Source organism: Mya arenaria, chromosome 5 (assembly GCF_026914265.1).
Source record: "Mya arenaria isolate MELC-2E11 chromosome 5, ASM2691426v1".
Taxonomy (NCBI): domain Eukaryota; kingdom Metazoa; phylum Mollusca; class Bivalvia; order Myida; family Myidae; genus Mya; species Mya arenaria.
Genome location: NC_069126.1, coordinates 56,953,913 through 56,967,553, shown reverse-complemented (window position 1 = coordinate 56,967,553; position 13,641 = coordinate 56,953,913). Strand labels below are relative to the sequence as shown.

Genomic DNA, 13,641 nt, shown 5'->3' with positions numbered 1-13,641 from the left:
TTAATGCTAAAGGTAAGAACATCAATGCACATTCGCCATAAAATCCCATTACACGTGCTTTTGACTGACGGGCTCTAGCTGCTGATTCCTTGATGTTTTCCTCTGTTCGTGGTGCCGCCGAGATTTCCCTGAAGGGATATGCTCTACAATGACCAGCTCCACTTGGTGTTGTTTCTCCCGGCTCAAGACAGTATACGCAGCCATACTCTCCATTATGTTGAGTCATGGTCAAGACATAAGCCCTTGCCTGTAGGTCCATAGTGGCAATCAAGAGCATTACCTTAACTTTGATGAGTTCTTCATTATTTGTCTTGAATTCAAGCCCAACAGAATAAAGATCAAGCATGTCGATCACAAATGGTTTGAAGAACATCAGCATCTTCAGCTTACCAACTCCCTGCCATATTCCCCACAATACCATGTTCTTCTTATGGAACCTTTCCGAAGGAGGAAGCTCATTGATTACAAGATAAACAGGCCAGAGACAAACTGCTGAACTTTTGAACAAAGCCACACCATCTGTAAACATGGTTAGAGTAATATTTGTTGAGTTCCAAAGAAATCCTCCTTGTTTCTTCAAATCTTTATACGACTTGCCTGATTTAATGTCAGAAATTACCTCAGACTCCTGAACGTCATAGCTGTCTTTTATCATGTCCCAAATTTCAGGTCTCTCCAATATTTCTTTTAACTGTTGTCGCACATCACTCTTCACAAAATATTTCTGATTGCCGTCAGCACTTTTTCCAGGGCAACCTGGATTGGGACAGACTTCAATTTTATCATCAGTATAAACCTTTTTGCATAGGTCACAGTACATCTGTTGTGTTAAATAATCTTTTCCAAACCCACATTCATTTTTCAGCTCCTGAATTGTTGACAGCCCAATGTTGGCTGGTGGAATGTGCAACTGAATCAGGTTTAGAATGTCGCCTATTGCTGAATTTGAGAGGTTATGCCTTGTTGCAATGGCACCAATGCTTAAAGCATGTTCTGTTTTGGTAATTGGGGAGTAATACGGACTGCTGTTCTCTGGCAATACATACAATGGTGGATTTCCTTCATTTTGCTCTTGTTGCAAAATCTCTTTTTCACAATATTCTGACTCTGAATCTTCGTGTGATGTTCCTGTCATTTCACCATCACTTTCAAGTGACATTTCATCATCTCCACTGTCATTATTTGGAAAAATGTCTTCCGCAAGGTCAATAGTGGTGGCCAGGTCAGGAGCTGGGGTACTATCATCTGGTGGCCTTCTGTCCTTGTCATCATTGTAAGTTGATAGCCTGTTTTCCTCTTCAACAGCATCAACAGTATCCCAGCTCTCATCAGTTGGTTCACTGTTAAAATATCATACTATTATTTTCTGAAACAAATTGCTTGAACAAAAGCCACATCACAACAATCGTTAGAGTCATTGCTTTTCAAAGTATTTAATTTTGTGTTGAGGTCGAAAAAATATGCATTCATGTCTTTGTTTAAATACATAAAAAAGTTAAGTTAAATTAGAATTAGTAAGGGTTGTGAGTACATATTGTACACAGTAAGGCCCCTGCCCCTGCTATTCCCCGGACCTGGGGGGGGGGGGGGGGGGGGGGGGGTACACAGGAATACTGGGATCTACTTCATATAGCTTGTAAGAATTTGCCAGGCAGTCATCATCTGAACAAAAGAAATACATATAATATAATATGATCATATTTACTTTTCATACAAAATACGTTATTCTAACAGCTATATATGAAACAGTGGTTAAAAGTCACACATTTTATTGAATTATCTATATTGTTTAACAATGATAGGAAACACAAGCTTAATTGTGCATAAAATTCAATTTATATTTATAACAATTGTCTTAATAATAACTGAATATAGTAATACACATATCTTGGTTTAGACCTAAAAAACTCACGTGATTAGGGCAATAAAACTCTACCTTGCACCAACCAACATAAACCTAGGTTTTTAATCTACACCGTAACAGTCTTATGTTGTTTTAGCTTTTATTGATGTGAAAGAAAATTTTATTTAACTGAAAATTGCAATTACATACTGAGTATAAATGATGATAATAAAACAAAAGCAAGATTTCTGCAGCCTCACCAGGTTTCACACGAGAAAATGAACAAGTGGTTGATCGCTAATTATCTAAGATCGTTATCACAATATATTGGTATCTTTCAGACAGCGTAATTTGGAGAGGCTTGTTTGATTTATTAATCGATTACGGTTACCTACCACTTATTTTATATACACACTCGAAAATATACATATACTTACCTAATCTGTTTATAATTTCTGTATGGTAACACTGTATGTGTCCATGCAAAGTTTGTTTCCTGGACAGCACTTTTTGGCAGTTTTCGACGGGGCACTTCCATTGCTTTTCCCCTATGCAACATCCAATTAATAAAATACCACTTCCTTAAAGTTAAAAATAATGAAGACATTAGTTTATAGTTATAATAAAACGACTGTAACAAAGGCAGCTACAGACACACAGTAACACTTACAAGTACAAACTGTTACTGCTGAATCATTGTTTAACAGACACCAATGTTCTTTTTCGTGAGTTTGTGCAACTCTGCAGAAACACTACCATGCATGCATTACGATACATACGTATTTTTTATTGATTCTTGATCAATTAGAAGAAAAAAACATGCAGTCAATTGAATTGTGCAATGAAAATCGAAAATTAAATTGAGTTAAAACATGATAATTATTCACAAACTAAAGAAATCCTGTCATGATAATAATGCGTCATTTATTATAATAAAGAGAATCATGTATAAATACCTGTTGCCATCCTTTCTCAGATTTTCATCTTTGATTTGAATAAGATCAACATTTTTTCATGGGAAAATGGTATTCCTTTCGATAAATTGGAGCTTTATCTATTCTACTAACTAGTGACCAGCTGGGTAATTTATGACAACAGAGTATATAACGAGATTGAATCGTAAGCTTCCATCGTAAGCTTCCGAGTATCTACTTGTATCCTAGCCAATCAGATGCTATTGTCCAGAGAGTATTTGAAATTAACTGAGCAATGAAACACGCTTGAGCCAAAAATATGCCCGCTATCAGGAGGAGCTGATAAGCCACACTAGTAATTCACAAAATGGCGACAATAGCGTTAGGTTTGTGGGTCGAAGACAAACCTATAATGGGCAGCATTATTCCATTGAAGGAAATTGAAGAGCCACGAAAAGATTGTGGATCTTATAAGGAAGGTGACATGGTAAAGTTACGGTGCAGGGGATTTAAAGGACTTCATCAGTGCCTGCTTGGAAAAATTGGCGGTATGTTGTATTTCGTCTGTTTATAGCATTCATCTTCCTATTAACTTCTTACTCGTTCTAATATTCGGCATACATGTGCTTTAAGTCATCATAATAACTGCAGTTAACTGTAAATTTCAATCAATTTTTTCAAACAAAACAATTTACGTGATATTGCACACACGTGTATAAAATCAGTCGAATGTAGCCATTTTTTTGCAATTTCAACAAAGCAATAAAATTTCACCGGTATAAACCAACATTTTTTCGGCCGTTTTCCTAGCACATATATGCAGTTATGACTACACACGTATTTTGCTGGTTTGAAAATTGTTATCAAAAAGATGTGATACATCCATAGGAGAGGAGGACCGGGAAAACTTCCAGAAAACTCTCCGTGGAGACGGGTTTTCGGAATTACTGAAAAAACACAACATCGACCAAGAGCTTCTTCTTGAAGAAGACCAACCCATCACTTCTTTGGCAAAGTAAGAATTTATTATCAAGATATGTTGTAAATGAGCATCTTAGCATAACATTGTTTTTGTTGTTTTTCATTTATGTACAAAATGTATTTTTTACACTTGAGTAGTCATTGTAAGAAATAGTTTCCTGCAGTTGGCCAAAAATAATGGTTCTTATTGGTAGACCGAGTCAAATTTAAATTGCTGTAAGCACTTGGTTGACTTTAAACAATATAACTATTGTTTTGAAATCACCATTTGTCATTGTACTGAAAAAGTTATTTTCATGCCAAATTTATTCCCATACAATTTTTGCAGAGAGGTACCAGTTAGAGTCCAGCAGTCTAGTAAAGACAAAGCCATTGTGATTGAACACAGCAAAAGAAAGTCTTCTACTGAAAACGTAATATTACTTAAAATTTATGAATGTAAAGAAAATAAAACGACTTCCTGAAAGAATATAGAAGTTGAAACACCAAAATAACTTTATTTCATTTAACTCTCTATTGCATTTCTGATTTCATATGATTTTAAGAATGCTTGTAGGATTGAACTCTTTCATATCAATCAATACATGTTTATATCAACAGAGTCGGGATGAGGTTTCGTTTACCCCAAAGAAAAGGAAGAATTCTACACCAAAGAAAAGGAACCCACCTGCCTTGAAAACTTTAGTAAGTATGCTTATATATAACCCAGTCTTTTTCTGAATATGATTGCAGGGCTTTTTCTGCCCATTTTGGGAAAAAGACCCTAGACATTTTGGGAAATTTTGCGCCGTGAAAATGAGGAAATTGGGAAATTTTACAGTGAAAAGGAAAAGCTGTCTAGTCTCCTGTGAATTAGGAAATGATTTAATATTAGTTTATTTTCCCTTTAAAAGACCAACAATGGCTGAAATATCAATCCTTGGGGTGTAAATATCTATTGCAATAAATCATGACAGATAATATTTCATATCTCTGAATTTGATGATAATCAATGATTTCTGAGTTCAATTACCAAAAAAACTTCACATCACATAATTTATTAGGATGTTGAAAATGAACCAGTACTGTACAGGTAAAAAGAATTTCTACAAAAAAAAATATATATATATATATTTTTTTTTTAATTTGGGATTTTTTTTCTGAAGACTGGGAAAAATATCTTATATTTTGCTTTGGGAATGGGTCCGATAGTCGGACCCGTGGGTACTATAGAAAAAGCCCTGGATTGTTTTGTCAAGAACTTCATGACTGTCATTTTTTTTGTGAGGAACTATGTGTTTATACTGAGCCAGTTAACCTAAAATGTAAGATATATATCAATCAATCAATTTAATTTAAAAAGATCTATCAACTTGATAAAGTTACAATTTTTTAACTGATATATTGATTTTAAGGAGCAAATATCTGCTGAGCTCGACTTAACTGAACTTCAAGAGGAAGCAGACAAACACCAAGAAAATCCGGAGTATGTGTATAACAATGTTTGTATAGCAATAATATATGCAGTTGTTATGAAATGTTATTTAAAAAGATATGTGTTTATATAACATCTAAAAAATGAAATATATCAATATAATTATCACTAATAAATAATTGTTTTTTTATTTTGTGCATGTAATATAATATAATAGCACGGACACACTTTGTTTTGAAATATGACCCACTCGTTCGTTCGGAATCCAGAATTTCTAAGATCAAGAATAGTCATACATTACAGAGCTGTTGTTTTTTTTAAGTACTTCTTTTCATCTAGCATTATCATGAAAACATTTCAAATCTACTTTTCAGCATTCCTTTTACCATATCACCAGCTGATGAATCCAGACAACATAGATCTGCTTTCAGAACACCAGAAAAACACAGGTAAACATGATAAAAACTAAATCTCTATTTATTATCCACACAAAAATACATTAAGTTAACATGTTAAAGCTGCACTCTCACATTTTCCATTTTTACAACTTTTTTATTTTTTGTCTCGGAAGGAGAAAAAAAATGTGTAAATATCTGCAAACCAATGATATAAGATTTCTGACAAAAGATTAGATTGCAGATTTTCATATTTCCGTTAGAAAAACTAATGTTTTATGGCTAAAACCGTTATGGTTTAAGAAAAATGCATAAAACATCAATTTCTGAACTTAAATATAAAAATCTGTGATCTAATTTTTGTCAGCAGTCTTATATAATTGGTTTCCATGGATTTTTGCACAAAAAAATGGCTCAATTCAAGACAAAAACTAAAAAAAGTTGTCAAAACATTCTGTCTGTGTGACTGCAGCTTTAAGTATATGTTTATATGTTAAAATGATTTCCTTAATGTGGTACATCAATTTCAGTGCTTCAGAGACTAGTGCAGTCTATGGGCAGACTATGCAGGTCATCAATGAGTATCCAGGTATGTAATGTTTCTATGAAGTTAAAAAGAAATAATTATGTTTGAAGATAAAGCTTTGAAAAACATTTCTTCCCTCAATTTAATGTAACTTTTACCCCAAATTCAGCTCAACCATCAACATCTACATCATCGTATGCTGGAACCTATAGCTGCCAATGTGAGAGCCAGCTGTCTCAGATATGGTCCTGGCTTGGAACTGTGAGTAACTTGAAGCGTGACTTTATTCTCATATCCTTTGTGTCAATTGTATGCATCATGCATTAACTTTGAGCTCAGCAAAATAAAAAAACTTTTCAAGATTTAAGTATTTCATTTTCTGTTAATTTCTGAGATATAATGCCCCATTTTGACTTTAAAAAAATATATAAGATGTATATTGACATTTGCTGCAGAGAATACATTACACAGTATTAAAGAGTTTATGCATGCTGTAATATGTTTTATCCAGACTGACCCTTAATTCCATCTAGTGATAAAACTATTGTTTCATTAAAAACATGAGTGGATTTTTTTTTAAATGGCTTAAAGTTGGTAGAATCAAAGTGTTTTCATTTTAGTAATATATATTTAAAGATAATATTTGTTTAGTTCATAGTTATTGTATATTTATGAGTTTGTTGCATTTTTCAGTTGGAACAAAGGACAGCATGGCTTATGCAGAGGTCTTACCCAGGACGAGTGTTTAACAAACTTGTAAGTTTGTGTATTTGTTTGAGAAGAGTTTTTAAAATTTGGTTAAATTAGTGTATTTTCCCTATTGTTTAAGCGAACTCCAGACAGCATCATAATGGAGCTCTTATTATGTTTTTTTATGGAACCAAGCATCAGTTGAGAGACGGATAAAATCATGTTGTTTTAGCTGTTAATATGCTGTTTAAACCTTCATCTTGCATTGAATAATCATTTCATTTTACAACAAGCAATTTTCATTTGAGAAATCTTGTACATGTTCATAATTTTATTTTTGTTTCAATAATATTAGGACAGATCCAGTTTGAACAGTCCATCAATTGGTAATTCAACGACGACAACATCATTCGTGACACAGCAAGAAGAGCAACCATCTTCTGTGGATACCATGGTAATTTTTCTCAAGTGTTGAAAAGCTATCTTATCTTTGCAATTTCAATGTTAATTGTTTTAATGGAACAGGTCTCAATTGTTCGAAAAACATCCAGAAGTTTTTTTAAAGCATTGATTAATGCTTTGAGCCAGAAACATCAATTTAGGACCATGAATATAAAAATATACGATCAAATCTGAAGTCAGCTTTCTTATATCACTGGATTCCTGACATTTACCCAAAAATTGGCTCATTTCAAGACGAAAAATAAAATAAAGTGTCAGAGCAGACAATCTGTGGGAGTACAGCTTTAAATAATTAGTAAGCTGTAAAGAATGAGCTCTATGCAAAACAGTATCCTTGATGTCTACTATTATTTTACATGACATATAGATTTCTGAAACTAAATGTTATATAAAAACATCATATTTTTTCAGGATAACAGCAGCACTGCATCCCAACTGACACTGTATGGAAGCTATACAAAGGTATGTAAAAAATACAAGCACAATGTTTAAAATTAAGAATTACAACTTTCATCTTTTGGATATCCATTTAATCTCACTCCCGCCTCAAACAGTCCATCATATTCTTTAAATTCAAATTGTGTAGAAAGCTTCAAAATGAAAATGACTGCCCGACCTGAATTCATTTTAACAAGATCTTAATTTAAGCTTTATTGCTTTTCACAGTTTAGTAATAGGTTCTGTTTAAAGATCATTATTGGGTTGTTTATGTATGGTCTTCTCATCAGCTAAACTAGCACATCACTTTACCCAGCCTATGAAATTAATGGTCAAGGATGAGATTTTTATATCATTCAGCCAGTAATTATTATATTATAGCTTTCAAAATCTTTAATGTGTACTATTTCTGATGCAACATATTCTCTGTGAAGGTTGAAATGATTTACATGTTTTTTATTATATTTTGCATGAATTAAGCTGAGTTTGTACATTTATAGGCCCAGTTAGTTGCCAGGATTAACGGGGTCGGAGACTACTCCAAGGCAGCTAAACTTCTCTTTCGGCTGCTGTACCAGGAGGAAGAGTATAGGGGCAGGACGCTTGGAGGAGGCCGGCCTAATGTAAAATATGATAGGAGGCCCGTCCTGGAGGACCTTACAAAAATGGATATTATATATGGTACTTATCTAATATTGATTTCTTCTTTTTTTTAACTATAAGGTAAATTTAACAGTGAAATATACCGATACGTTTTTTTTCTTTTGATAATTACTGAAGTTTTGTCCTTGCTGTGACAAATTTATTGTGTAAATCCTGCATTGTTGACATTTCCTTGAAAAAAATCATCATATATATATTTACCTATTACAAACTGTGAAATATGAATAAAATAATCCACCTCAAGACTTACTGCAAGACTATTTTAAAGCCTAGATCTTAATACAGCCTATCTTAATACTAAGTAAAAACTGTCTTGCCAAGCCTGCATGTCTATTTTTGTATATGCATAGAAAATTTAATTTATACAGTATTTTTTTATAGTGATCCTATTGTCCATTTATTTAGAGTGATCAGCAAGAAGTGGAACTATTGTCTATCTTTAGGAGAAACTGAGTTATATATAATGTTTGTGTGTTTTCTTTTCCAGAAATCATCACAGAGAAATACAGCATGTCATCAGCAGCTGTTGACGACAAAATAAGGGAGATTTTGAAACCCTCGAGAGTGTTTAAAAAAATAAGACTAAAGACTTCTGACTAATGCTGTTTGTAATGATTTGTGGGGAACTTATAATGGACAAACTTTATGTTATATAATCTTTTTTAAATGATTTTATTATTTTAATGAGGGAACCGTGTGACCTTATCAAGGAACAATTTATTGTTATATATTATTTTTTTAATTATTTTTTTTAAGTAAAGCTTGGAACAGTTCGTGACTTGCATTGTTTTTTTATGCCATTCGTTTTTGATTTTTTAAAAGGAATTTACAGTACTGCGGAAAGTCTTCAAAAGTTCCATGGAAATTCCACAGATTTCCGCAATGTATTCCGCACCTTTTCCGCAAGTAAGTTTCAGGGACTACTCTGGAAAACAGTCCGAATACTCCAGATATTCCGCAGGTCAGAGAAATTTTCCATGGAATGTCCAGGGTACTTTCCATATAATTTCCAGAGTTTTTCCGCAGTACATGTTTCGCAACTTTTCCACATATGTCCCCAATTTTTCCAGCATATTATCAGCAATAAGGACTGCGGAAAGTCAGTCCGAATACTCCGGTTGTTCCGCAGTCTTTTTTTCCATGGAATTTCCATGGAAGTTCCATGGAGATTCCATGGACACCCTGGAAAATGTACAGACGGGTACTGTGATATTTGTTTTACGGACTGTGTGTTAACTTCGATAAGGTAGACATTTCATGATTAAATTAAACTAAAATCAGTCACTTAAGTGCACTTTGGTAGCGTTCTTGAATCTAGAAGTATGCAAAACTAGGCAGTGGTATTTCCTGTATAAACATAATACGTAATCAACATAACATGACCCATTTCAAAGGCGACGTTGCCTTTGAAGGTCATTTAACGCTAGTTAAACAAACAACTGCATAAGAGGTTAAAGGGAGCTTTATTACATAAACTAAACTATTGCTCCAAACTACAGAAGCGCGCGAACAATACATATATAAAGCACAGGAAAAATATAATATGGCAAACAATTACATAATATGATAAGCTCATTACAATATGAACAAACATATAAACACTCAATAATTAAAATTGCATCTGTTGATAAAATATAAACTAATCGTCATACGGAAATCGGAATGGGTGGGAGGGTAATTTAAACATATGGCAAGCGTCCAATCAGATAAGTGCGCATGTAATAACTAGCACGGAGCGAGGAATTGGCTCCCAGAAAAACCCATTAGAGGTCACATGACCAGAAGGTGTGAAAAAAGGGGGCGCCAGCAGTAGTTTGTCTAAATACAATTAAGTAGCTTAATTAAACTTAAACAAACAACTGCATAAGGGGTTAAAGGGAGCTTTATTACATAAACTAAACTATTGCTCCAAACTACATTGTTCCAAAATGGACAGCCCTGGTAACCAACCAACTAAGTAATTATTTTCCAATACATTAACTTAAATGTTCCAGAACAAACAGACCTGGTAACCAGCCAACTTAATGTGTCTTTTCCAATACATTAAATTTCATCCAACACATAAAATCCCTTCTGAGCCCCACAGATAACCGACGCGGCTTATCAGCACACCAAGGTGGTCATTACGAGGCTACAGCGCACCGAGAACGGTCAACGAATTTGCTCATAGCAATTCTTAGAAACTAATAATATAGTGAAAATAGCGGATATTATTTATTATAGAGCAAGCATGAATGCGCAAGCAGAGGTATGTAATAATACATATATGGCGGGTATATTAATATGCAATGCTTGAGGAATGAATTAGGTAATAATAGTTTAGTTGTTGGTTTGAGGAAAATCAATTATTGACATAATTACTGATAGTACAGAGAAGGTATATTGCAATTTTTTTCAAGACGAAAAATTAACGACACGACTATACAGTTGTATCAAATGTATTTAAAATGGAGACCACATTTCAAATTCGTTCATTAACGACGAATTACGTCGAATGGAAAATTATTTTGGTGGAATTGGAAAATAAAAGATGTTCTTTATCTTTAATATACGGCAGATACCACGTCAAGATTGCATGTATTTTATCAAATTATCCGACGGATACCACGTCGGAATTACATGCATATTATTAATTTATCCGGCGGATACCACGTCGGGATTTCATGTATTTTATAAGATTATCAGACGGATACCACATCGGGATAACAAGTATTTTATCACATTATACGAAGGATACCACTTCGATATCACATGCATATTATTAATTTATCCGGTGGATACCACGTCGGGATTTCATGTATTTTATAAGATTATCAGACGGATACCACATCGGGATAACAAGTATTTTATCACATTATACGACGGATACCACTTCGATATCACATGCATATTATTAATTTATCCGGTGGATACCACGTCGGGATTTCATGTATTTTATAAGATTATCAGACAGACACCACGTCGGGATAACAAGTATTTTATCACATTGTACGACGGATACCTCGTCGGAATTATATGTATATTATTAATTCATCCGTCGGATACCACGTCGGAATTACATGTAATTTATGGAATTAAACGACGGATCCAACGTCGTGAGTAGATGTATTACACATTAGTATATGACGGATACCACGTCCTATTTGTTGTATTTTATATAAATGATTCGACGGATCCCACGTCGTAATTACGAATACAAATGATACTCTACAAAAAGTAAATAAATCGGACGGATACCACGTCCTAGAAATTTGTATACATATATTAAGAGAGAAAGGTACACAGAGAAATATTACCTTTCAAGCGGATTTGGCAAACGGCCAGGGCGGAAGTAACAGCACACATGCGCCTCAAGAGAGCCATTTTGATAGGCTGACAAAAATGGGGAATAGCTCGTCATCCTCATCAACAGGGTTTCCCGAATGGAACCAATTATCAAGATGTATGGAAACGATGACGGAAAGCATGACATGCTTACAAAGAGAGGTGATCTCCTTAAAACGGGGGAATTCCCAAGAAAGTGATGACCCCTCGCCGTGTGAAAAACAGATCTGTCTTGATAAAGATTATGAGAGCTCAGATGAGGATGATATTGATCAGTTTTTTACTGATAAGATTGAAGGGGTCTGGGACGGGGAAGTAAATGAATGGGATGCCCTGTCAGATTTCATCATTCAGATCCGGTTCAAGACGAATTGGAAACAGTGGCGAATAAATCATTGAGATCAAAAACAAAAGACCAAAAAACATTGAAAATCTTGAAGTTACCAAAGTTGACGAGATACTGTGGAATCAGTTAAAACTACAAACAAAGGCCTACGATTATGGGCAGCAGAAATTACAAGCCGTCCTTTGTCAGGCTCTTGTCCCAGTTGTGAAATTGATGCAAACTATCAAAACAGACGGTAACAAGAAAAATAAAGATTTATATATATATATATATAAGCCCCCTGAAGCTCATGGGGTTTAAGCATTTTAAGAGCCTTAAATTGCATTTAATTAGCACATTGTCGTGCAAATCATAACATTTTGTTGTACATGAAGCACAAGATATTAATAGCAAATTGTTATTCTGTTTACAAAATTCATTGTATATGGACTAGTATATAAATAAAAAAATATTGCAAAAAATGTGACATAAACATCAATATGTTGATTTCAGTCTAATGCCTGCATACAATAAAAGAATACATTTGTGAAATTATGAGATAAATTTAAAATAAATGGAAACTCAAAGAAATATACATTGTCAAACTAGGGCCATAACTTTCCTAATAGAAATTTGTCTACCTACTCTTTACTCCAGCCAACATATTAGAAGCCTTATCAAATGGGGTTTAATCCTATTTATTTGATTTCTGTTAATCTTTTTGACACTTTTTGAACTCTTAGAATGCTGCATTTATAGCAATTACAAATTGCGACAAAACCGAAAGCAAGTCTATTTTTAGCGCGTAAACGTCATTACGAAATTTGCATATCACGTGACTTTCCGACAACATAAAATTCTACGATTTGCATATTTAAAACTAACACGATAATTACGCAACAACAAGGCTGTTGAGCTAAATATTAAAATTGTTTGCTAAAAAGAGACATAACAGTTAAAGGATGTCATTGTTTATCAGTGAAAGCAATAAAATTCTGCAATAATTAGCGAGGTGTTGACTGGGCCATGACTGCTTGCCCTAATTATCGGATTAATTTTTGTTGTCGCACCAGCAGATGCGCTTGATTTATGACAGTGACAGAATCGATTATCATGCAGGCCGCATGGTCACCACTTACGTCATTTTAAGAAAATATTTTAGAAAAAAATCGTTGTCGCCATAAATTCGCCAAATTTGAAAAGTTGTCGCCACTTTTGCGATTTTGTCGCAAATGGCGACAATGGCGATCGCCAGCGGGAACCCTGCCACCCTCGGCAGCAATACTATTCGGGGATAAACTTGAAGAAGATATTAAGAAAATGAAAGAAACGAAGGCAAAACTAACACCAGATCAACCAAACAAGCCTTTTTTATCGTTAAGAGGAGGGTGGGGGGGGGGGGCACCGACCATACTACAACAGAAAGTTCACTGCTTACCTTCCTCGCAACAATCAAGCACAGACGAACTATCAACGTCCGTGGAAACGCCAACAACAAAACTACACAAAAACAAACCAAAAATAATATCTGTAAGTAAAGATATCAATGTACGTTTTTGCAACACAGCTGAAAATTTTCGAGCTGGAAAAACTGGGGATAATATTAATGTATGGGAAACAATTACTAGACAAATGGATACTTAATACTATAAAAGTTGCACTATTG

At 34.2% G+C, this 13,641-nt stretch overlaps 2 protein-coding genes across 2 annotated transcripts in view; one reads left to right on the top strand and one right to left on the bottom strand.

Annotated features, from left to right (window-relative positions):
- Nucleotides 1-13,641, bottom strand: part of LOC128235813 (multiple epidermal growth factor-like domains protein 11) — a 156,077-nt gene that overhangs the window by 113,391 nt on the left and 29,045 nt on the right. The gene's annotated exons all lie outside the window — the stretch shown is intronic.
- LOC128234072 (uncharacterized) lies at nucleotides 3,549-9,082 on the top strand. The gene is made up of 12 exons (XM_052948062.1): nucleotides 3,549-3,772; nucleotides 4,067-4,151; nucleotides 4,339-4,422; nucleotides 5,133-5,203; nucleotides 5,527-5,601; nucleotides 6,078-6,136; nucleotides 6,243-6,334; nucleotides 6,767-6,829; nucleotides 7,119-7,217; nucleotides 7,637-7,687; nucleotides 8,164-8,344; nucleotides 8,814-9,082. The coding sequence occupies exons 6-12, from the start codon at nucleotides 6,112-6,114 to the stop codon at nucleotides 8,924-8,926; spliced, it is 624 nt and encodes a 207-aa protein (XP_052804022.1). The 5' UTR covers nucleotides 3,549-3,772; nucleotides 4,067-4,151; nucleotides 4,339-4,422; nucleotides 5,133-5,203; nucleotides 5,527-5,601; nucleotides 6,078-6,111; the 3' UTR covers nucleotides 8,927-9,082.